The 23,472-nt window shown below is 40.2% G+C and overlaps 1 protein-coding gene across 1 annotated transcript in view; it reads right to left on the bottom strand.

The window, feature by feature from the left end:
* The window catches only part of RORA (RAR related orphan receptor A), a 702,197-nt gene that overhangs the window by 155,429 nt on the left and 523,296 nt on the right, over window positions 1-23,472 (bottom strand). Inside the window, exon 2 of the mRNA XM_041741549.1 lies at window positions 19,438-19,467. Within this exon, the coding sequence (XP_041597483.1) occupies window positions 19,438-19,467 (30 nt within the window). The remainder of the gene's footprint in view (window positions 1-19,437; window positions 19,468-23,472) is intronic.

Genomic DNA, 23,472 nt, shown 5'->3' with positions numbered 1-23,472 from the left:
TGCGCTTGTGTACTTTTCCATTTCCATTTCCTGTCTCCTCCAAGAAAATGGGGTGGTGGTGGGTAGAGAGTCAAAATTTTCTTTCTTTTTAAAATTTTATTTCATTATTTTTTTCTTTTTAGAGAGAGACCGAGCATGCAAGTACGAGGTGGGGAGAGGTGCAGAAGGAGAAATAGAGAGAGAATCTTGAGTAGGCTCCATGCCCAGTGAGGAGCGGGATTTGGGGCTCAATCTTACAACCTGGAGATCATGACCTGAACCGAAATCAAAAGTCAGACGCTTAACTGTCTGAGCCACCCAGGTGCCCCCATATTTTCTTTCTATATCCCCATTGCCTTCTATGTATTAGGAGTTTGTAAAGGTCAGGATGATTCTTGAATAATACATGAAATCTGTATTTCCTGGGCCTCCAATAGACAAGAGAATCCAGACTTCTAAGTAATGGATAGGAGAAAGGACCAAACCCCATGGCTGGTCTCCTCACAGACCATATCAACAAGGCAAAGTCCTCCTGTCTCTATTTCTGTTTCCCCACCTATTTGTACTTATGTTTTTAAGAATCAAAGGGTTTCTCTTTGCTAAAGTCTTGAAAAGACTAGGTAACAATTATTTTATAAATGCCAATCAGGGGACGCCTGGGTGACTCAGTGGTTGAGCATCTGCCTTTGGCTCAGGGTGTGATCCTGGGGTCCGGGATTGAGTCCCATGTTGGGCTCCCTGCGAAGAGCCTGCTTCTCCCTCTGCCTGTGTCTCTGCCTCTCAGTCTCTGTGTCTCTCATGAATAAATAAATAAAATCTTTAAAAAAAAGCCAATCAGATCCTCAACTTGATCCCAATAAGCTATTATTAAGTACAATGCAAAGGAGACAAAATTTAGCAGAGAAATCTGAACTTAAAAGATTTGGCCACAAATGTAAGCCAGAATTCATTTTTCCATTCGAAGAAAAACATCCCTACTTCCATTGTGATGCTTGGAATTTCAGCTTCAATTATAAAAGGTCTTTGGAAAGGCATTATTGAAATGGCTGACGGTCCTTGTAGAATCACTTGGCCAAGTGTGTCCTCCTGTCAGCCCAGACTGTCATCTGAGTATATTGACCCTCCCTGATGGAAAGTCTATGAAAGCCAGAGGAGGAGGAACACGCTGTAAACCTGCTGCAGAGCATTAACAAGAACACAATTAAAAACCATCACTTCTGGGACTTATCACACAACTTGAAATGGCGTTCAATAAAGGAAAAGATAATTTGGGGCCACACTCGTGGAATGAACATCTCGCACGCAGTCACTGGTCTGGATTTAGAAAACTGCTTTGATCCCCAGAGAGTAGCTTGTTAATGAGTATTTTAAAGGACAAGATCGAGGTGGTATGATAGAGTCGAAGGGTTCCAGTCTTGCTTCTACTTCTGCAAAAGGCAAGTGGAACTGCCTCTGAATAAGATGCTTTCTACCTCCCAGAGAAAATGTCCCCATCTCGAATATGGGAGGTGGAGACCACCAGCTTAACTCTCTGTTCCACTCTCAAATTTGGGTCTTCATGACCAGAACATTGGAAAGAACTTAAATACAAGAGCCGTGAACACTCAGACCTTATCCAATCTGAAGCAAAGGTGAGGAAACTTGATTCTGAAAAGTCATTTTTATTAAAATATATGCTAATAACTAACACATAGTTTTTATAGATATGCAGGGATTTATGTAGTTGAAGAGTTCATGATCAACTTTCTGAACTTGATATGCTCATTGGTGTCACCAATTACCCATGGTGGTCAAACCTCCTAAATAAATATAAACATATTAGAAATCACAGACCAGAAGATGAGAAAGGGTTACTCTATTAACATTTTTTTCAGGTTTACACAAAACTTGAATAGTATAATACAGCTCCATGTATTCCCTCCTGATAAAACAAATGTTTTGCCACTCTTGTTTCACCTATACTCAGCTCCACCTCAATATATTTTTTCTTTCTTTTTTTTTTTTTTTTTTCTGGAGCATTTTAAAGTAAATCTCAGATATCAGTTAGCCATTTCATGCCTAACTACTTCAGTCTTCATCTCTGATACAGATTTTTTAAAAAACAACGACCATGCCATTACTACACCTGACAACATTAAAGAAATAATTCCTTAAATAGCATCTAGAATACCAGTCCATATCCACATTCCATCAATCATCCAAAAAAAAAAAAAAAAAAAAGGTTCCCCCCCACCCCAACTTTTGGCTTGCATCTGCATCTAAGTAAGATGCAGAGATGAAACTGATTTCACTCAATTCAAAATCCTTTGTCTTTTAAATATTTATTTAGATTCCACCATTAGTTAGACACAATGTATCTGGAACACAGATAATGTGAAGCCCAGCTTCAAAGTTACTAAATATTTCATTATTTGAAATGTCTGATTCTATGAATCAGATTCAAATGTAGTTAAAGTCTCTAAACTGGAGATATATCAACTAATTCTCATAATTTTCTCAAATGCATGAACTATTTAGGCAACTTTACTTGCCTGTCTTAAACATGTTTTGTCAAACTTTGTAAGATTCTCAAAAAGAATACATCTAGAAAGCACAGCAGTCCTCATTTTGCTCATATAAAAGCTGAATTTCCTAGACTGGGGAGCAGCCCAGCACCAGATGTAGCATTTTCAGCTGCAGTTTTACCTAAATTCAAAAAAGAGACATCTGACTGAATACAGCGACAGTGAGGCCAGCTTTGTAAATAGGGCTAAGAGCCCCAAGCTGTCATAGACTGGCTGTTGGGAAGGAGGAAAGTGAACAGTTTCTACATTCAGCCTTCATGTAGCCTCTCTGGTAACACACAGGCATTGCTGTGACTCATAACTAGAAATACTGTTTTATAACACCGATCTGTGTTTTGTAACACACGCGGAAACAAAAAAAAAAAAAAGAAGAAGAAGAAGAAGAAGAAGAAGAAGAATATTTAGAAACCAAAACCAATCCCTGCATCTGGGCATTGATATCAAAGATCTCAGGATGTCAGAGTGGCTATTTAATCCAGATAAAGTAGGCAAGGCCTTATCCTTTTCTTTGGCAAGAAAGTGGATGCTTCCTGCCTGCTGCACATGCCCATAGGAGGAGCAATGATGAATTTAATTTTCTTAAAACAGAAGCATTTTCAGACTTGTGTTTTCCTGGACAGCTGCCTGGTGGCTGTAATACATAATAAGGGCGTGTAATTGACAGTAATGTGAATCACTCACTGAAATTCTGGCAAAAAAAAAATTATTATATGTGTGTGTGTGTGTATACTCCATATATATGTATATGTACACACACATGCACATGTATATACATATATATGTATATATATATATATGGAGTTTTTTTTTTCAGGAAAAAATTAAGAAGCACATTCATCCTGTCCATTGAAAACAGCAATTATATTACATTTCAGCTTGTTAGCTACCTTTATATTAAAAAATCACTGTAATTTACACTATCAGGATGTCTCGTAAAGAAGTAGAGTGATTACACAATGCATGTAATCGGACGGGTTGGGTCAGACATCTGTGAAATGGCAAATTTAATTGGGTTACTTGGTAGAGCATACGGGGGATTCCTCTCCTAAGAGTAAGTTACAGGAGACGGACCTCCCAATAATTTTGCTACTTGAAAAGCTGCTGACAGGACCTTGTGATTATTATGATAATACCCAGGCCAGACTGATCAGGCTGCCACTGACGTCCACATGCACCATCAGAATCCCCTTCACAGAGTTCAGACACAGGGATCTCCAAAAGAATGGCTGGGGATGTTCCCAGGTAGGAACTGTTGGAACCATGGAAGCTTTCAGATCAGGTAAAGAGTTTCTCCATCTATTGATTCTCTTTGAATAAGGGAAAGAAATAATCTGAATTAACTTCACTATCAACCTGAAAGGGCCCCTCTTTTCCAAGGCAGAGGTGCAGAAACCAAACCCAGCAAAGCAATACAGATTGAATTCCATTTAGATAAACACTGACTCCATCTGAACTCCACAGGTTCAGATATTTGTCTGAACCTTGGGGATCTGTGAAACTTGGAAAGCCCTTGTTCAAATATGCAAGGTGCCTCGAGCTTCTGACTCTGGAAGGAATAGGGGATATTCTGAACTGTGACAATTACATGAAGAAAAACCTGGGGCTTTAGAATGTTGGACTGGTGTTGGGAGATGTATTCTGGACCAAGGAGGAAAGTGTGTGTTGAAACAGTTCTTTCTCTCCAGATAAAATACTACATGAAAACAGTTTGGGTTGATTTTTCTATATTAAGAACTCTCATTCTTAGAAGTGAAATTGAAGTAAAATTTCACTAAATCAGAGTTTATGTCAAATTTTTTGAGGAATCAAACTAAAATTCATTCTGTACCTTTTCCCTAATTACCCCTGAGAAGCTTTTTCTTATAAGACAACAGTTAGGGGATGGGATTATTGGCTCATGATGGCTCTCATCTTTGACAGCCAGTAATCTCCAGCTTAATCCTGAATTCATTTGCAAATAGTTGCTAACAGGCAAAAAGAGGGTAGAGCTCCATAAACCACTAAAAAGAGACATCATATACACAAATAGGTCCTGGAAAATATTTCAGATACTATATCTCAAATGTAAGACAGGTGGAGACTGTCAAAATCTGAAAAGTAACATGTAATATGTTTAACTGGCTCTTTGCAGGCATTCTCTTTGTTACTCTATGAATACATTTTACATGAGTTGGAAATGTGTTATTTATTTTTATAATTGAGAAAAATGTGTTAACGCTCTGGAATGTCCATGTGTGGAAAAATAAAACATTACATGGAATTGCACAAACATATGATTTATAAAGCACATATCCAGGACCAGAAATTCTAACGAAGAACCTTATTCAACAGAAAAAAAAAAAACACATTTTTTTTCTTTAGCATTTGCAATTCTGGTATACCATAATGCTGAGGCCAAGCATATATTTTATTAGTTTACACCCTAGCTAAGCAATAAAATGTGTGTCATTTCAAATACAGAAAACATGTTTTTCACAAAAGTTACATTTAATGTCTATTTTGCCCCCCCTCCCCCACTTTAGTGACTCTGTGGTGTGCCACCCAGATTCCTCCCTCCAGAATCGAGGCTCTTATTATCCTTGGGACCTGGAGTGTTGACTGCCAATGGCTCACACCTGAGACTTGCCTTTGGCTAAGGGGAGCTTGCCTTGCCCAATATCATGCCCCTCCCTGTGGAGAGCTGGCATTCAGTGGCTGGTTGGTGCAGGGTAAAATATCCAGTCTCAACTGGATATTTGCCCCGACTCAAGACATCTCTCAAGGGTTACTGCTTCTCATCTCCCTGTGGCATCTGCTGACCTCAGGCTGCAAATGCATGACAATTCAGTTTCTACTGCCCAATCCCCTTCCTTCACCCCTTACAGGTGTGTTCCATAGAGCACACTCCAATCAACTTTCTATATGCAAATCTCAGAGTCTGTTCTCTGGGGAACCCAATCAACGCATTTATTTAAAGGTAGGGGTGACAAGTTGAGAATGATGATGAATTTTAGATGACAATATGGTAGAACTTTATTTGGTGTGAGGTAGACCCAGCCTGGCCTTTATGCCAAGAGGGTTGGTTCCAAGTTTTTTAAGTCTGGCATTACAAGGTGAGCCCATTTAATGGTGATCACACAACGTGAGGAACTTTATGATGAAGTTTTACTATTGTATTACTATAGATGAATCATGGACAGTGTGTAGATCCTTTGACCATATGCAGAATGTTAGAAATTGCCTCTTCTGTGTTTCAGGGGCGAATTAACTCAACACTCTAGGATTTTTCCTTATAAGTAAAACTCTGGGATGGAATGAAGAATTCACTGACCATTAAAGAGTAGCTTAAGCACTAGGAGAATCTCTGAGAATGGGACCCACATTGGTCATTTTGTTCATTAGAAATCTAACTACCAAGTGAAACATACCAGTAGTATCTCAGGTAAAGCAATTTAGGGCAATCAACATGTATTCTTCTCAATGATACTGTCCCCCAGTGACTCCCATAATGAAAATGAGAACATTTTTCCATCTCTCAAATCACCCCAATTATAGGCAGGATTAGGTAACTTCCACAAATCAGGCCACAGAAAGTTCTTTGATTTAGAGATATCAGAACTCTTTTGTGTGAGTATGTGTGGCAGGGGAAGGAGTGAGGGGCCATGGATTTATGTGTGATGGGTTGACAGTTTTCGCTTTTCCAACCTGGAAAAGCACAGACTGAGTGTCTTCTAGGACAGTTTCGACTTTGATTGCACTTTTCTGTGCGAAACTGCAGCACAAAATGAAGACAGCTCCTCTCACTTCGTTATTAAAGACTCCCATCTGAGAAAGGAGAGGGATGAAAGAGGCTACAAGAGATGGTGTTTCATCAGGAATCAAAGATCTTCCTTCCTCCTGTTCTCCTTTAGCTCAGTGATAGAAGCCTCACGAGAGAATGAGTGTGAAGCTGAGAAAGCCAGACTTTACATTTCCTATGAAGAGATGGACTTTCCATTAGAGGCAAGAAAACATTTACTTTCCTATTATAATAATTCCAAAGTGCTTTTTGACCTTGGAAGGAAAAAAAAAGTCAGTGTTAAGATAGAATTGGTTAGGTCATCGCCTAAGGAGGCATAAAGGGCCACCAGGAAATAAATTAAAATTAAAATAAAAATAGATTCTTTTATTGGGTCACATCTCATCCTCTCATTTATAAGCAAGGTTTCCACTCAAGGAATTGATACTGCAGGGGATAATTTGGCTCCTCTTGTTTTGACTCAAGAAAAAGTTACAAACAAGAAAAGGGAGGAAACTGCTCATAAAGCTTAAAAGGCAGAGGATTCCAAGGAAAAACAGACAGAAATCATGGTTGTGTGCAGCTACTTCTGAAGTGGGCCAGAGTTTTGAAATCATTGGTCCCTGCTAAGTTAAGGAAACACACTTGTATTCCAGACCAGACAACCATAGCATAACAATGTCACACGCTCTGACTGAACAAATAAAGGTCATTTATTTCCAAAATTTACCTTAAGACTCAGGAAGTAATCTAGGATTATCAAAACATCTACTTTCCAAACTGTTTAACATATTCGGATCACTTTGCCCATTACAGACTAGACAAATATAGGATATTTTCCTTGATAGAATATACTCTCTACTTGAGGAGAGATTGGCCAATTCTTTCCTCTAGTAGGTGGTTTTCTCCTTTGCCTTTATTTTTTTTTTAAGATTTATTTATTTATTTTAGAGAGAGAGAAAAAGAGAGCACAAGTGTGTGGGGGGAAGGGGCAGAGGGAGAAGGGAGAATCTCAAGTCAAATCCCTATTGAGCGCAGAGCCAGATGCGGGGTTGGATCCCAGGACACATGAGATCATGACCTGAGCTGAAATCACAAGTTGGATGCTTAATGCTTTACTGACTGAGCCACCCAGGAGCCCTCTCCTTTGCCTTTAAATAGATGCCAGCGGTAACTGAAAATGTCTCTTTCTTTTTCACTGTGTAGATTTGATTATCTAGTTTATAAAATCTTGTTGATAATGCAAACAAATGCTATTTAAGAAGTCACTTAGCAAAAGAACACGTTCTTCATCTTAGAATAAAAGTAAGTATTCTTAAGCCTTCTGGATGAGGTTCAGTCTTAAATCTGCAAAAAGAAACTTTAAAGCCATCAGTCCTAAAACTGAGACTCCAGGTACATAGGGGAAGCTGCCTGACATTAAGAAGCCCTTTGAATTGTAGTATTGGTTTGCAGAATAATATAGAACAAATCTCACAAGACAATTTCAAATATTAAATATCTGTTCTTCCTTTTAGCTGTTAACAATGAAACTATTATTGCTTTTCCCTAGACTCAAATTTGCAAGAAGGATGCAAGGTCATAAAATTGTGTGTGTACACACACACACAACACTCTTATTTAAAATCTACAGATATTAATTGAACACATAGTAGATACCAATCATTTTGCTAAGCCTAAGGGATAGAAAGATAATTAAAGCATATCTAGGGCAGAGCTACATAAACAACAACTATTCCACAATATACTTTCTGTACTGTCACCTTAACAATGTACTGTGGGGGCCGAGGAGCTGTGGTAATAGCTTAACAAGGGGAAGGTGGCTGGAGAAGGCTTTGGTGGCAGATGCTATTTGTGTTGGCCTTTGGTGGAGCAGTAAGAATTCTACAGGTACAGGAGTTGATGAAGGACATTTCAGGACAAACAAAATATAGCAGAAGCAAAGGCACTGAGGTATGCCAATGTACAATCTTGTAGAAACTGGTCATTGAGGATGGCAGAAATTGCCAGCATAGAAATCAAGGAATGAGCAGTAGAAAGATCAAGATTGTGGTCGTGTGCAGCTACTTCTGAAGTGGGCCAGAGTTTTGAAATCATTGGTCGCTGCTAAGTTAAGGAAACACACTTGTATTCCAGACCAGACAACCATAGCATAGCAATGTCACGTGCTCTGACTTTGAACAAATAAAGGTCATTTATTTCCAAAATTTACCTCACGACTCAGGAAGTAATCTTGGATTATCAAAACATCTACTTTCCAAACTGTTGGAAAGGCCCTTGAGTGCCACATTAAGAAGTATAGACTCTTTGGGTATTGGAAAGGACTGGAAGGTTATCAAGGAGGGAGAATAAGAAGATCCTGTTGGCAGTGGGATTTCAGGATTTCAGGATTTCTTTTCTTTTTCTTTTCTCTGAGAAAAGAAAGAGCAGGAATTGCTGAATATAAAGGTAGTGTTTTCTAATATACCTGGTCTTAGAGAATAGAGTTTAGCCAAGGCATGTTCTTAGCACAACTTTGCACGCAATAATTCTTAGCACAACTAGATCACGCTGGTGTCTCCACTAAAAGATTCACAGTGGTCCCTTGCACACTGCGAAGCAAAAGCAGTGCCAAACTGCATCTTGAATACTCTGCTCTGTAGATTTACTGTCTGAAGAGCTTTAAAGTTAGAAAAATATTTCAAGCCCGATCTGTCACTAACAACTTTATACGTTTTGCTCTTTCCTAAATCATCTGGCTATTGGGACACCAAGTCTGAAGTAGATGTTTCCAATGGTAAGCCCTATTGACATCTGCTTTCTGATTCTCTATATTAAATACACTAGCATATTGAAGCCTCTTTAAGCCCAAAGCCAAGCTGGTGATGTGGACAATTAAAAAAAAAAACAAACCTGATTTTTCTCCTACTTGCCCACATTTATTAGAAGTCTGAATTTATACAGTGCCTGGAGAGCAAAGAAAGCAATACTATTTTTTTTATTATTATTATTATTTGATTCCTCTTCAGGACAGTCCCTCACGGCAGGAAACTGGTTAGTTTGCAGATAGGAGAAATCTAGGGCCAAAGAGAGAAAATAATTGGAAATCACTGTTTTGATGGAGTCAGGGGCAGAGTTAGCAATAGCATTCCCCAGCCGCCACTCTTCTGGGGAAGCCCGACAGCCTTGTTCTCACTGCAGACTTAAATGTCCTCCATCCATGTAGATCAATTCGATTCCTGAGCCCGAATGACAAGCTAAACTACCAATAATGCCTTGCACAGAGTTTTAAGCGACATAATCAACCGGAGAGGGACTTGTGTCAGTTACTTTGTCTCCTTAAAAATCAAGAGTAACAGTGGTTAAGAGAGAAGTTTTTAACAAGGAGGAAAACCCTAGACAGTTGTCTCTAAGATTCTTCACCACGGCTTCAAGGACAACCAGGAAAAGAGCTGCTATTTGAGGCAACTTCATTATAAAATCATTTTTAATAAGCAATCTTAACAAAGAGAGGGAATACTCTTGTGGAGAAACCCTCCAGGGACCCAGAGGCTGCCCAGTTAAGTTATTAGGAAGTTTCACACAAGGGACCAAACAGCTATTTCATTGGCCTCGGGGGACAGAGTTTAGTTTTCACCCGTCCTCCAGAGGCACCGGTGTTATCTTGTCTACTAACAGCACAGGCTGGTAACAATCAATTATCCCGACGCCCCGACTTGGTGAGGGAAAGTGAATTTTCAGTTTTGTCGACACAAAAAAAGACACCATGTAAGGGAGACAGATAAGTTAGCGCGATATAGTTCATTATATACCGAAGACTTTTGTGAACATGCAGCCGATGAAAATGCCTCATCTGGATCTTAGTGTTCTTCACGTGCAACGAGAGAGACCCGTCCTTGGAAAATCAAGAAATAGCAACAAAGACAAAAGGAAGTCGAATTATTCCCCCTTACTGTCCAGCTGTGTGGGCGAAATGGTTCTTGGCGCTGGTGGAAAAAATAATAGTCCGCACAGTTTACTTTGCCTACCGAAGAGGTGAGCATGATTCGGAATTTGGGGCTCAAATTTTTGCAAAGCTCCGTGTGGCCGAGTTAAAAAGGGATGGAAAGACGGAGGCTCCGGGGGTATTACGGGAGCTTCCAGCCAATTCGCAGCAGGAATGAAAGAGCAAGGAGAACCATGAGCCACGCAATTCAAAGTGCACATGTTATCTTTCAAGCTCATTTCATTCTTCTGATTTCGACGAGGCGGCAAGAACTGGTCTTACAATTAGACCTTAAAACTGGGAAGATGGAGAAAAGGTAAAACACTCTTTTTCTTTAATAATCAGAACAGCCTTCTCTCTCTCTTTTTTTTTTTTTTTGGACTAGATCTTTCCTGCTCCACAAGCACTTTGGCTACATAGTTGATCAGAGGAAAGGCCAGAGAAGAACCCCTATTTAAGGATAAGAATCCTGTCTGATTTTGGAGAAGGGACTGAAGTATGGAACACCTGCTTTATGTAACACTGCCTAAATGGCCGTGGCAATAAAAGCATTATTTAAAGATCAGTGTATTTTTCACACACATTCTGTGGCTCCCCATTGGTTCTCAGATAAAGCCCAAATCTTATCTCTTCTTCTTGTCCTTCCTTTTCCTTGTTAATACGCTATTCTAGTCAGACAGGTCTACACAATCATCCCTCAAACACGCTTTGATCCACCTAATTAATCCTTGCTACCCTTCAAGGCTAAGCTCAGCTCACCACTAGCATCCCCAACTCATACAGATAATCCAACTTGCATCAAACCTGCGTTTTCCAGCGATTCCCTCATTACTGAAATTTCCTCAAGGGGTTCTTTGGCCCTTTCTCCTCAGGTGTGGACTTAGCTATTGGGAGTGAGGGTAATGAGTTACACTTTCTTGCCTACACCGTGCCTAACACAGTGCCGGACACAGAGTAGGGGTTAGAAATACCAAGTGAGGGATCCCTGGGTAGCTCGGTGGTTTAGCACCTGCCTTTGGCCCAGGGCCTGATCCTGGAGTCCCAGGATCGAATCCCACATGAAGCTCCCTGCATGGAGCCTGCTTCTCCCTCTGCCTGTGTCTCTGCCTCTCTCTCTGTGTCTCTCATGAATAAATAAATAAAATCTTAAAAAAAAAAAAAAGAAAAAGAAATACCAAGTGAAGATCTGACTACCTGCTGCATGCTCTTCCTCCAGGGAGTGGCTGTGGTCTGCCTTCCAGCTTTTCCTTCCTTTGGTCTCAGCATTACAGGGATCTGGATTCCCTACTACACAATCCGCCCCCGCTCTCCCACAAACATAATATTTAAAATAAAAAATTTATGGACTAGGTCTCTTTCACGGAGTCTAAAGCCTAATCCTGGACATCCTAGCATTTTCTATTCTTCAATATGCCTTCTAATCATTATGCTGGGTTGTTAACTACTTAAAACATTAGGAGAGATAGTGAATGCCTAAGAGGTCAACCAAGTAAAACAAGGGGAAAAGCTATTGCTTTTGCATAAGAAAAATGTTTACTCAGACGCAGTGGTGAAGTGGGTGGGGAACATTCCACTGTGGGGGATCTTGGGCAGTCAGGAAAGAGAGTAATCAAATAGCTTGAAAATGAAAACCTCAGTTACCCTAATATGCAGAGATGGACATCAATTGTAATCGAAGGGGACCATGTGACTACAAATACACTAACTTCCTGGCAGTGTAGTTGACAGAGGTACTATATAAAAAAACGTGTGGCATTTACAAAGAAAGTTAACGTAGAACAATAACTTTTTTCATATTTCAAACACAATGGTGTCTATGTTTTTCCTAGTTTTTATGCCTTTGGACACAGATCCCAGTAAAGACAGAAGCTGATATAACTGTAAATCCATGTCTAAATTCAGGTATGCATAAGCATACGCAAAGCCTAGATGTTTAATTCTCTTATGTATGCTTTTGCTACATAATTCAACTCCCTAGGCATTCTTTTTGCTTTCATGGTTTTGTTTGTTTTTGGTTAGGGTTCAGAGAAACCACAGTATCCTGAATCATACTACCTCTTAGTGGCAATGAAAGTTATACACAAATTATCAAGTTGGTCTGACAAAAGAATAAGGCACAAATTTATTACAAATGTCATTAAGGTCCATTAAAGACTTTGTTGCAGTAGAAAACAGATGCATGCTATAAGTAATAGACATTACCACTAGTGTGGGGTACATGACTATCTCAAAAGCAAAAGTAACCATTTGGGGGACACCTGGGTATCTCAGTGGTTGAGCGTCTGCCTTAAGCTTAGGGCGTGATCCCAGAGTCCTGGGATCCAGTCCTGCATCAGGCTCCCCGCAGGGAGCCTGCTTCTCCCTCTGCCTCTCTCTCTGTGTCTCTCATGAATAAATAAATAAAAGTCTTTAAATAATTTAAAAAACCAACCATTTTGAACTATTTTATTATGGAATCCATTGAGTTGTATGAACAACAATATTAAATGGATGCCAGTTCTTTGGTAAATTCGCTTAGATTGTTAAAAAGAGAAGCAACGCTTATTTTATTTATTTATTTATTTATTTATTTATTTATTTATTTATTTATTTATTTTGCAACGCTCATTTTAAAGTCAGAAGGCTGCACGGTTTTCTGTAGATGACTCTGTTTAAATGAATTTTTTCCTCTCGTAGGAATAACATCCCCCTTTTTTATAATCACTTTGCTCACCAAGCTTAGAAGCCTTTATTGGTAAAACAGTCATAACTTTAAAGAATCTGAATCAGTTGTAGGAATGAATGTTACACTTGACTTTTTTCCTATAGTTTACGGTGGAAGGACCACTGAAGGAATGGCATTTGTTACTGTGGCAGCATTTAGGCTCTGTGGAGTGGCTTCCGATCCTGGCTGCATCACCTTCTAGATACTTGTAGACTCCTGGGCCTCAGTTTTTACCTGGAGAGTGGGGAGCAGCAAGACCTACCTCACAAGATTGCGGTAAAGATTAGATGAATCAACACTTACAAAGTGCTTAGAAAAGCACTTAGCACTTTGTAAATGCTCCATGGCATTGCCTCATGTTGATATTGGAGATAATGGTGTGGCACTTCTGTGCGTGCCAGGAGTCAATCTACTCTGAGTCCTGGCTCTGCCCATCACCAGCTGGATGAGTTTGTTGCTTTTTTTTTTTTTTACTTCTTTAAGTTGCTGATCTCTCAGATAAATTTTCTCATCCAAAATGGGGACGAAAGTAGCACAAGGCTCATGCTGCTGATGAAATGATTAAATGAGATAATGCAGGTAAAGCACTACACAGAGCACCTGGACTATTAGAATTAATCACTCAGGGGTGACAGTTCTTATGCTGCTGCTACCTCATCTACTGGTACTTCTACTCCTATCCTAGATTATTGCCATTACTGAATCAAAAGTGATGCAAAACTTGTGATAGACACCCAGCCTTCTTTAGAGATTGACCCAATCACATGTAAGAGTTTAACTAAATATATAATCTATCAAGTACACTCCAGCACCTGATAGGCTAGGCACTTGTGTTTTCTCCCTACTTGTGATCATGGATTTTTAAAGAGCCCTTACCATCTCAATACACCCTTTTGACCCTGTGTTATGAAATGGGAACCCAAATGCTTTTCCAAATTCAATTCATGGATCTGATATCTACTCACAGAGCAAAATTGAATCAACTGGATGTTCCAATGGAAATGCCTAGCTACATATTCTGGGTGGCTTTTTTTTTTTTAATGGAACGAACTATGGGTTTACAGGCTATGCAAATCTTCTACCTTGGAAGAACTGAGTGGCAGGGCCAAGTGCAGTCCATTTATATCTTAATATGATGAGACAGAAATCCTGTTAAGCTCAGGCAGGGTTTGGCGGTAGTCAGACAGGCTGAGTCTAAACAAGGCAAACATTTTCAGGCAGTACAAGAGATTTTTATTCCTTGGACTGGTTGATCTTAAAGGCCCTAAATTCTCTGGGTGAGAATGGGCGATATGCAGCAGGGAGAGCTTTCCCTTTCCCTTCATCCTGCTGTGTGCTTGGATCACAGTACCAGAATTCTGGATTGTTTAATTTTTTTATCCTCTCTCACACTTCCAGCTTAGTCTGCTTTTTCCAGTTGTGAGCTGAATCTTCTAGAAATGGTACAGTAGGCATTTGTGTTTTCAGTGACTATATAACCCCACTCACTTCACCCCCCACCTTCAACCTTATTGGTAAGGTCCTTGAGGAAAAAGAACCTGTCAGCACACAGTAGGTCCTCAGGAAACAGTTGTCCATTGGCTAGCCCTCTAAGAGGCCAGCATTTATTTTTGGTCATGTACCATCAGTGGCAAGCTTTATGTCTGGGATGGACAGGAGCCTTGGGAAGCCTCAGGAAGAAATGAATCCTCTGGCTACTTTGTGAGCACTGGGTTATCCCCTTTTCTGTTTCTCAATGGGTAGATGCAATCTGGATGAAAACCTACTAAGAGAAGTTCAGTGTGGCTTCTTCTCAGGCCTTTTCTAATGATACATCCTGCCAGCAGCAATTGAAATTATAGTTGCCGTGAGTCATACCGTGAGTCACATGGGTTGTCACGGCAACCTATTAACTATATAACCAAAGCACCTTCCATTAGCTTTGCCAAGAATGGTTCCTGAGTTTTCCTGGACTGTGAAAATAATGTGGGTGAGCCCCAAGTTTGGTGTTGTATTAAGAGTCCACGATCAAAAGGAATGGCCTCAAGGACAAGAAAAGAAAACGAGAAAATAGGGTTATTTTAGTTCTTGGACCTCCTGAGTAAATGGCTACAATCGTGACAAATTGTTGGGTTGGTTTTGTGATATCAACAAATGCCTAAGGAGAGGAGGTTGAGGCCTCAAAACTAATTTTCTCTAAGTCAAATTCAAAGCCAAGTCTCTAGGGGTGAAAAGTGAATACATTAACCTCTTCCACTTTAAATGACTGCAATAAACACTTTCTCTTTTTACAGATACAAAGTATTATTTCTCAAGGAAATATTCTGATTTTACGAAAGTATTTTCACTATTGAGAACTAAAACCACTTGATAAATAACACAGTGCTTTAATTTTATAGGTTCGGTATTAGCCTACTGCAACCAAACATTTGAAAATGTACTAAATTGCCTTTAATAGCCATTCATGTGAAAATTAAAATATTGCAGAAGACCCAGAAGCATATTTTACTTTGTTATTTATTGGGGGAAACAGACATTAAATTGGATTAAATTGATTTTAATTTTCCAGGAAAATTTAACATTTTCCTGGCTGCTTACTGAGTCACTTGCAATTTTCACTCCTAAGTGCCTATTCCTCAGTGTGTAAGAAAGAAAGCAGAACAGACTTATCCAGGAAAAATAAAGAATAGGAACATGGATGAATGAAAAGGAAGTGACAATGATCTGTTGCCTCTGGAAACTATCCAGGAGCCTACCTGGCATCTTCTGGGTCTTTGTTGCGGTGGGTGGCTGATATATTCCCTAAGGTTATGACTCCATGATGCAAAACTTCCGAGTAGCTGGAAATAGCTAAGATGATCTGTTGCATTCTTTGCTTTTTCACCTCCAAATCTGTCATATTCTAACGTTTTAGTGCATGCAGAACTATCCAAGTAGAATTAGATTAAAAAGCCGGGGGTGGGGGGTGGGGGACAAGTGACCAGTTGTCCTTGGCAAATAATAAAAACCCAAACAGCAGCTGATACCACGAAAAAGATACTTATCCAACAGGGTACCATTTCAGCAGGAAAGAGACCAGAACAAACTTGCGAAACCCCAAGTAAAAGCAATCTTTGAAGTGTCCAACCAAATACAGGTGCTATATAATCATCACAAAGATTAAATTGAAATTCTACACCACGGTGTGAAATTGATCTGATATGTCCCTATCCTACAAGTAAAAACTTCCTTTTCTGTTCACATGCCAAAACCAACAGCAACATTTCCTATCAACAATTGAAGAATATCACAAATGAAAGCATTCTTTGACCAATTTGGTCATGATGACTTTGTACAAGAAGCCTCAAAGCTCTGCCTTCCCCCACCAGCCAAGTAAAGTTAATGACAAACACCACCAGTGCCTTTTCTCAGGAACACAGGAGAATCTGAGTTCTCCAAAGACCATGCTTATGAATTCCTCTGAAGCTAATAATCAGATCTCCTTTCCTGGGAATTTCTGGCTCCGCTCACCCAAAGCATTTTTATTTTTGTTTTATTTTATTTTTTTACAGAAGCAATACCTATGCTTTCCAGATAACAAGGTGGCCTAAAATATTATCAGGTGTCACATCTATTCAGGTTCATTTTGTAGTTCTTGCACCTCTGACTGGTGTACCTGTGAGCTGACACTCCGGTCTGATAATATATTCTGCAAGTGTACATGTTAATTTGTAAGTTGAACCATGTCTCGGTGAGGGCAGTTAGGAAACCCAGATTGAAATTGCTAATGTGGGGTGACTTCAGCTGTCGATGATTATGTAGTCAAGCCTTGACCAAGGTTTCCAGAACTCTGGCTAAAAATGGAAGTCTTGAGACAGTACAAAAATGAATTCACACACTTCACTTGATAGTGAAACTTTCTGAAGAACAGATGTCAAGATGCTTTAAGAGGAGCTGGAATTTAACATCTTAAGAAAACTTATAGGTAAGTTAGGACAGTTCCGTTTTCAAGAAAAATCCGACAGATGCTAAAGAAGAAGTCATTTGGGTGACTGTTATTGGAGAAAGAACTGATTGATTTTCTTCCTCCTCACAAGTGTAGGCCCTGTAGAGATGCTAAGATCAGAAGTATGATGGGTTGTCTGCTGAGTTGGGTGACAAAAACAATCTCCACATGTAAGTGGTATAGAAGACTTTCACTAACACGTAACTTGGACAATTCAATTTCTCCTGGGCATGTGCAAAGTTTTGTGCCAACTCTCTGTTGCTATTCTTCCCAACTTGTCATTGGTCTGTGTTATCATGGGCCCTCTATCCTAAATCATGAAAGTAAACATCAACCAAAAAACCAAGGTGATTTCTGATCTCCTTTTGTCAATTTAATATGTGAATTACCTAAAGCGAGCTTTATCTTAAGTCTGTCTACCCTGACTTTATGCTTAACGTCTAAGAATTTTCCTGCTGATTTCCATAGTTAGAGAGGCAATCAAAAATCTACCCACTCTGGCTGTGTCTTGATTTTGTTTTAAAGCTGGTATATCTGATGGAGTTAGTTAAGCCTTTGCTGCAAGGCCAACCTGGTTATATGGCCTCTTACTGGAACACCAGCTTTTCTTCACTAGCTACCACTCTCATGTGGCCATCCAAATCCTTCTATGAATTTAAATCTGACCACAAGTTATTGTTTCTGCAATAGACCAATGAAATTATTCTCGGGGATGACAATTCCTTGAAGGTCCTCATGGATGGATGGTCTATATATTTACTGACATCTATGGTCCCTGTCTTATTAGTTGAGGGGCACTCTTTGTATCCAATGGAGTTGAGCTAGTGGTTTTATCCACTCATCCAAGAGCCAAGTCATAATGCAAATACTCAGTGGCTTTCTGTGTGTTGCCAGGTGGCCAGGAGTCCGTACCCCCAAACCGCCATAAACAGTAGGCACAATCATCCGCTCCTGTTCGGGAGAGGCCCAGGACTGAGCTAGCAGAAAGACTGAATTACTTACCACCTCTAGAGTGGGTCCCTCCAGGCCAGGGACGAGCTCATGGGCAAGGCTGTGCAAGGAAGCGCTCTGTACCATGCCTGCCCTGCGGATATACAGAGGACTTCAGTCTCCTGCACTGTCAATCTCTCAGTCATCATGAGCTCAATTATGCACCGACAACAGCAAGAACAACAACAACGACGACGACAAAACAACCCCCAAAAAGCTAAGGGCCACAGACTACCGTGAAGGAGGGACAGCCAACGGGAACTGTGCATCCGGAGATGGAGGTGCTGTCCTGATCATGTGTCCATTACGGGCCTGACCTGTCATCTTTCCTCACACAAGGAGAGCCAGGTGGAGAGACTGCAGGACGGGGTCCTAAAAGTCAGGCAACCATCGAATTTGGTGGGTTTGGGTTTTTTTGTTTTTTGGGTTTTTGTTTTTTGGGTTTTTTTTTTGCTTTTTTTTTGTTTGCTACAAATACAGATAGACAGACAGACAAGCCCGAGAGCAGATTTCAAGAATCAACTGAGGCACAAGATAAACTACTTTGATGTTACACACATTTTTTCCCCCAAATGTTTCACATGAAACCAGAACTTTTAAAAGCATAATTAGGAAAAATTTGGGGATACATTGTTGTCGGCCCTAAATTGTGCCATAAATATCTCCACTGCTTACGTTAGAAGGATGCCCAAACACTTCTGGTGGGTAGCACATATCTGTGGTGTAAAATAGCGAATTCTAATGACACTATTAATTCAAAGTCTAAATATGCTGGTCAAGTACAGTGAAGGTTGACTGCCTGCATCAATGACGGATTAGTTTCATCCCGAGGTTCAAAGCACAGTCAAACATTATTGCTCGGATTGCAAAATCACAACACTTTACGTTGACGTGAGTTTGTAAACTTATGGTGTAGTTCGAATGAAGGCAACTGATGAAAGCAGTTGAACCTGAGAAGTGGGAATGAATACAGAGTGTAAATCCAGCGCACATTTCCACATCAAACTACCGATGCCATTTACCGGGGCCCTCGTGGGCCACACTCATGGTCGAGCGACAGCACCTATATTCCCAATCAGTATCTCTGCTCCACAGACACAAGTACAAAACGGCCTAAATCGTGAACTAGTGGTGAGGAAAAGGAGACCAAAGTTTAAAAGAAATCAAGGTGATGTTTCCTAGAAACATACCAGCTCTTCTAAGAAGGATCCAGAATAGGGGTGATCAGTAAGTAATTAATTGATCCTCCTGACTAGATTTTATGATTTTTTCTAAAGACTAATGACTTGAATCACTAGAATTCATCAGACTATGTCTAGACTCTCTTTAACACACACTCAGTACAAACAGGTGGAGATGTACCACTTCCGACCACTACAGGTAGAGAAGTATGACCTCTGTTGACCATGGATCACAGCTGAAACATTAGTTTATACTTGAAGGGTCACAGCAGCCAGACATATGCGAATTCCAACTCTTCAGAAAACTTTGGATAAAAAAAAATGCATTACTTACATGTATGTGTCTTCTTCGTTACTGAGATACCTAGAAGAGAAGAAATAAGGACAGAGGTAAGAAAACATCCTGGGTGTACTTCTTGGAATGCCCCTTATTCACAGCACACTCAGGAATGCATTTGTTCAGATGGCGATGCCAAGGCCAGGTTAGTCTTAATCATACCCGGTGGCGTCCCTGGACCTACCCCAGAACAACAGAACCGTGAATGACAGGGACAAGAACGGCCTACTGGTTTAAGAGGTTCTGTGGTAAAAAAAAACAGCAGCATGGACAGTAATTAGCCAGGGTGAGGGAAGACTCTCAGTTTTCCTTTTAAATAGGGGAGATGATCACGTTTATAGGCAGAGTGGGGAAGATTTAAGGCACAAGAGAGTGATGCCAACCTACTCAGACAAGAGCGAGCGGAGCAACGGAGCAATTCATTTGCTATGGCCACTGATTCTGTGTTCACTTTTTAATGAAAACGACTCTGCTTGCTCACACGAAGCATAACTTTTTATGGTGACAGAAAACACAGCCACAAATGTACCTATCTGTCCACACTCATTACAGCCAGAAGGTGTATGGCTGCTACTTGCCGCGAACAGTACCAGGAGGAACACAGACTGTACAAAAACAGGAGGGATTCATGAGTCAGCACCCTTGCTGCTGCTTCCAGGATGATTTACGGAGAGCAGGTGACAGATGAACGGGACTAAGCAAGATTCGGCACACACGGCCACATGAAGATAACACGAACGCATGCTTCAGGGCCAACAGTGTGATCTTGGTTTCGGAAGGACTCCTTTTTGAACTCTTTATGCTCTGTTCTCCTTGGGGGAGAGTCTTGAGACTCAGTAGGCTCAAAGTAACACAAGTCTCGAAAACATTTAGCCTGTGACTAAGAACTGTGGTAAACCTTGAAATTTTTCTCTTTCAAGTTATTAAGAGAGCTATTTAACCCTCCTCTGGAAAGTCAAAGTTGTTGAAAAATTTGGCGCCCACATCAGACCCATTACTTAGCTATGGAACAAATCATACAGGGAAGAAATCCATGATGAAAATCCATGGTAGACATTAAAAAAAAAAAAAGAAAAGTTAGTTCCAAAGTTGTGTGCCAAGACCAAAATCACACGCTTGCTCCCCCCACAACTTTCCAAAGGGCTTATTTAGGGAAGCTGAAATTACATAGGCCCAACTCAAATTCTCCTTTTTCCCCTTTTTATTGAGGAAAACTAAACTATTGTTTTTCATCATGTTTGAGTTGGCTTCTCCAAGCGAAGTTAGAACCTTCTGCAAAGAGCCTTGAAAGCTCTCTCACATGGGAACTACAAAACTGGCCTAGAATTTTTTGAAATAAGCTTTATCTTAGGAAGGGAACGTCCCCCCAACAGCAACTGTGAGTAAAGTTTAATATCTGAATACAATTTGCAACTCCAGCTCATGACAACAGCACCAATAAATTGATACATTAGTGCTCTTTCAGCATTATGAGGGCTATATGTGTACTTTCCTTAGGAAATAATGCTTTCTGTAAAATCACTTTGAAGAGAAAGTGCTTATGCTGTCACTCCTGATTATTCAGAACCTCCACACAATTGGATTTAACACAGCCCAAAACAGACCTATCTATATTCGCTGAGTGTGGAACTATTTTCTCCTGACATCCAAAGCCCTGATGAAAATACTACTGCTTTGACTTTTCTACTTAAATTTATTATACAGCGTGATGCGGTGTTCTCATCAAATATTTTCATGATGATTACATTGATAATAGATTCTGAAAATCTTTCCAGGTAAGCCACCTGATCTTTGAGATCACAGTAGCACAGAGCTAAAACCACCCACATCCGTCTCCAGGAGTAAGCATGGCCCCAGCATCAGCACCAACTCAGTCCCTCAATCGTGTTTAGCTGCCACTTAGTGATCGATAGAAAGAACTGGAGGATATACCCACATAAAAGTTGCCAATCGCAGAGAAAAATGTAGGATGCCAGTTAAACTGGAATTCCGGATATTACTCTGTTGTGTATCCAAAATTCAAATTTAACTGAGCATCCAGTATTTTATCTGGCAACCCTAACCCATACAAATAAAATGTAAATCATATCTATCGTATACGATGAAGAATATAACAATAAATTAATAGCACGTTTTTATGTAGAAAGCTTTAAAAAACACACCCCTTTCCTCAAAACAGTATTTTTATAAAAAGAGCATTACTTCTAATTATTGAGATGGGACTATGCATAATATTTAATTATTGTTTTTACTTAATTGCCATTATGAAGACAAAATTCTATTACCCAAAAGAAGCAAACAAATGAAAACAATATGAACACACAAAAGAAAAATTTAATGGAATGATCAGGAAGTTTATTTGGAACTCCCTTCCTTCTCCTATCCTGAAAAATAAGACTTGTGATCAAAATAAGACTCCTTTCTCTATAGAAGCCCTAGTACTTCATAGTAACTGACTCCATAGAAGTGTTAAAGAAAGCAAAAAACAAAAAGCAAAACAAAACAACAACAAAAGCAGGGGCACCTGGATGGCTCAGTTGGCTAAGTGTCTGACTCATGATTTCAGCTCAGGTCATCAGCTCAGGGTCATGAGATCGAGCCCCACGTTGGGCTCCATGTTGGGCGTGGAACCTGCTTAGGATTCTCTCACTCCCTCTCCCTCTGTCCCTTCCTACCCAGCTCCCTGATCTCTCTCTCTCTCTCTCTCAAAAAGAAAAAGAAAGAAAGCAAAACCATCTTTATTTCACAGATGGGTCAATACAACAAAGAGGCTCAGGGAAGTTTAATTAGCACAATGAAAGCTTTCTGTGGAAAATTAATACCCTTCTGGAAGTGCATCCATAGTGCATATTTAAAAACCCTTGTATAGGGGCACCTGGGCAGCTAGTGGTTGAGTGTCTGCCTTTGGCTCAGGTTGTGATTCCAGGGTCCTGGGATTGAGTCCTGCATCAGGCTCCTGCAGGGAGCCTGCTTCTCCCTCTGCCCATGTCTCTGGCTCTCTCTGTGTGTCTCTCATGAATAAATAAATAAAAATTATCCGCCCCCCCAAAAAAACCCCTAGTATAGATAGTACCTCTCAAAAGAGTAAATGTTCAAAAAAGATTTAGTTCCAGGACCATATCACTCAGCAGTCAGCTCTGCAAATAATTTAAACCTATGGGGCCCTGTCCCCAGTCTTATCCCAACCAGAGAGCCCCACCAGGGATTGGGTGAATGAGCAGCCATTTCTTCACCCTTCTTTGGGGGTGGAGTGGGTCTTCTCTTTTCTGTTTCTGAGAGAGGTTGCAAACTTCCTGTCTTTCTCGCCAGGATGCTTCCTTAATGAGACCACAGCAGTCATACATTGCCCATTTTCATCCCTAAGCAGATCCAAACCTAATGTTACCAGCAGTGCCAGGAGAAGCAGCTCTGCATAATGAATTGTTGGAAAACTGGTTTTTCTAAAGATAGATTATCATGAGTGTATAGTAGGGGCAAATAGCTCTAATTCTACCCAGAAGTAGAAAAGAAGACACTTTTTAAAAGTAGCTCAAGATAGCTGGATTTGGAGCCAGGCTGACCTGGGTTTGCATTAGTGGCACATTCGCTTCCTATCTCTTGGCTGAGAGACCTTGGGCAAGTGACTTACCTTCTCTGGGCCTGAATTTACAACTGTAAATAATCATAATAATATTCAAAAGCTTATTGTGAAAAGTAAGATGAAATAAGGATGTGTAAAGAGCTTTCTAAACTGGGAAGTGAAAAAAAAATAAAAAAATAAACCGGGAAGTGTGATATAGATGTCAAAAGGATGGACAACATGCGCTAGTATTATTTTCGTGAAGTTGAATTAGAATGTTCTACTGAAAGCCATGTCATAGCTACTCCTGATGTCTCTGGATATCACATTTGCCTGGGGCCCAGGACTCTAGTTATCAGACCAAGTGCTCTGACTTGGAAATTCCTAGTTGCTGGAGGAGAGCAGGAGACAGAACCAAGTTCCTAAAAGTAAGTCTGTCCTCTTCGAGACCCTGAACTCAACTGGCATCTTCA

This window comes from Vulpes lagopus, chromosome 2 (assembly GCF_018345385.1).
Source record: "Vulpes lagopus strain Blue_001 chromosome 2, ASM1834538v1, whole genome shotgun sequence".
In the NCBI taxonomy this organism is placed as follows: Eukaryota; Metazoa; Chordata; class Mammalia; order Carnivora; family Canidae; genus Vulpes; species Vulpes lagopus.
This window is presented reverse-complemented; position numbering and strand designations above follow the sequence as displayed.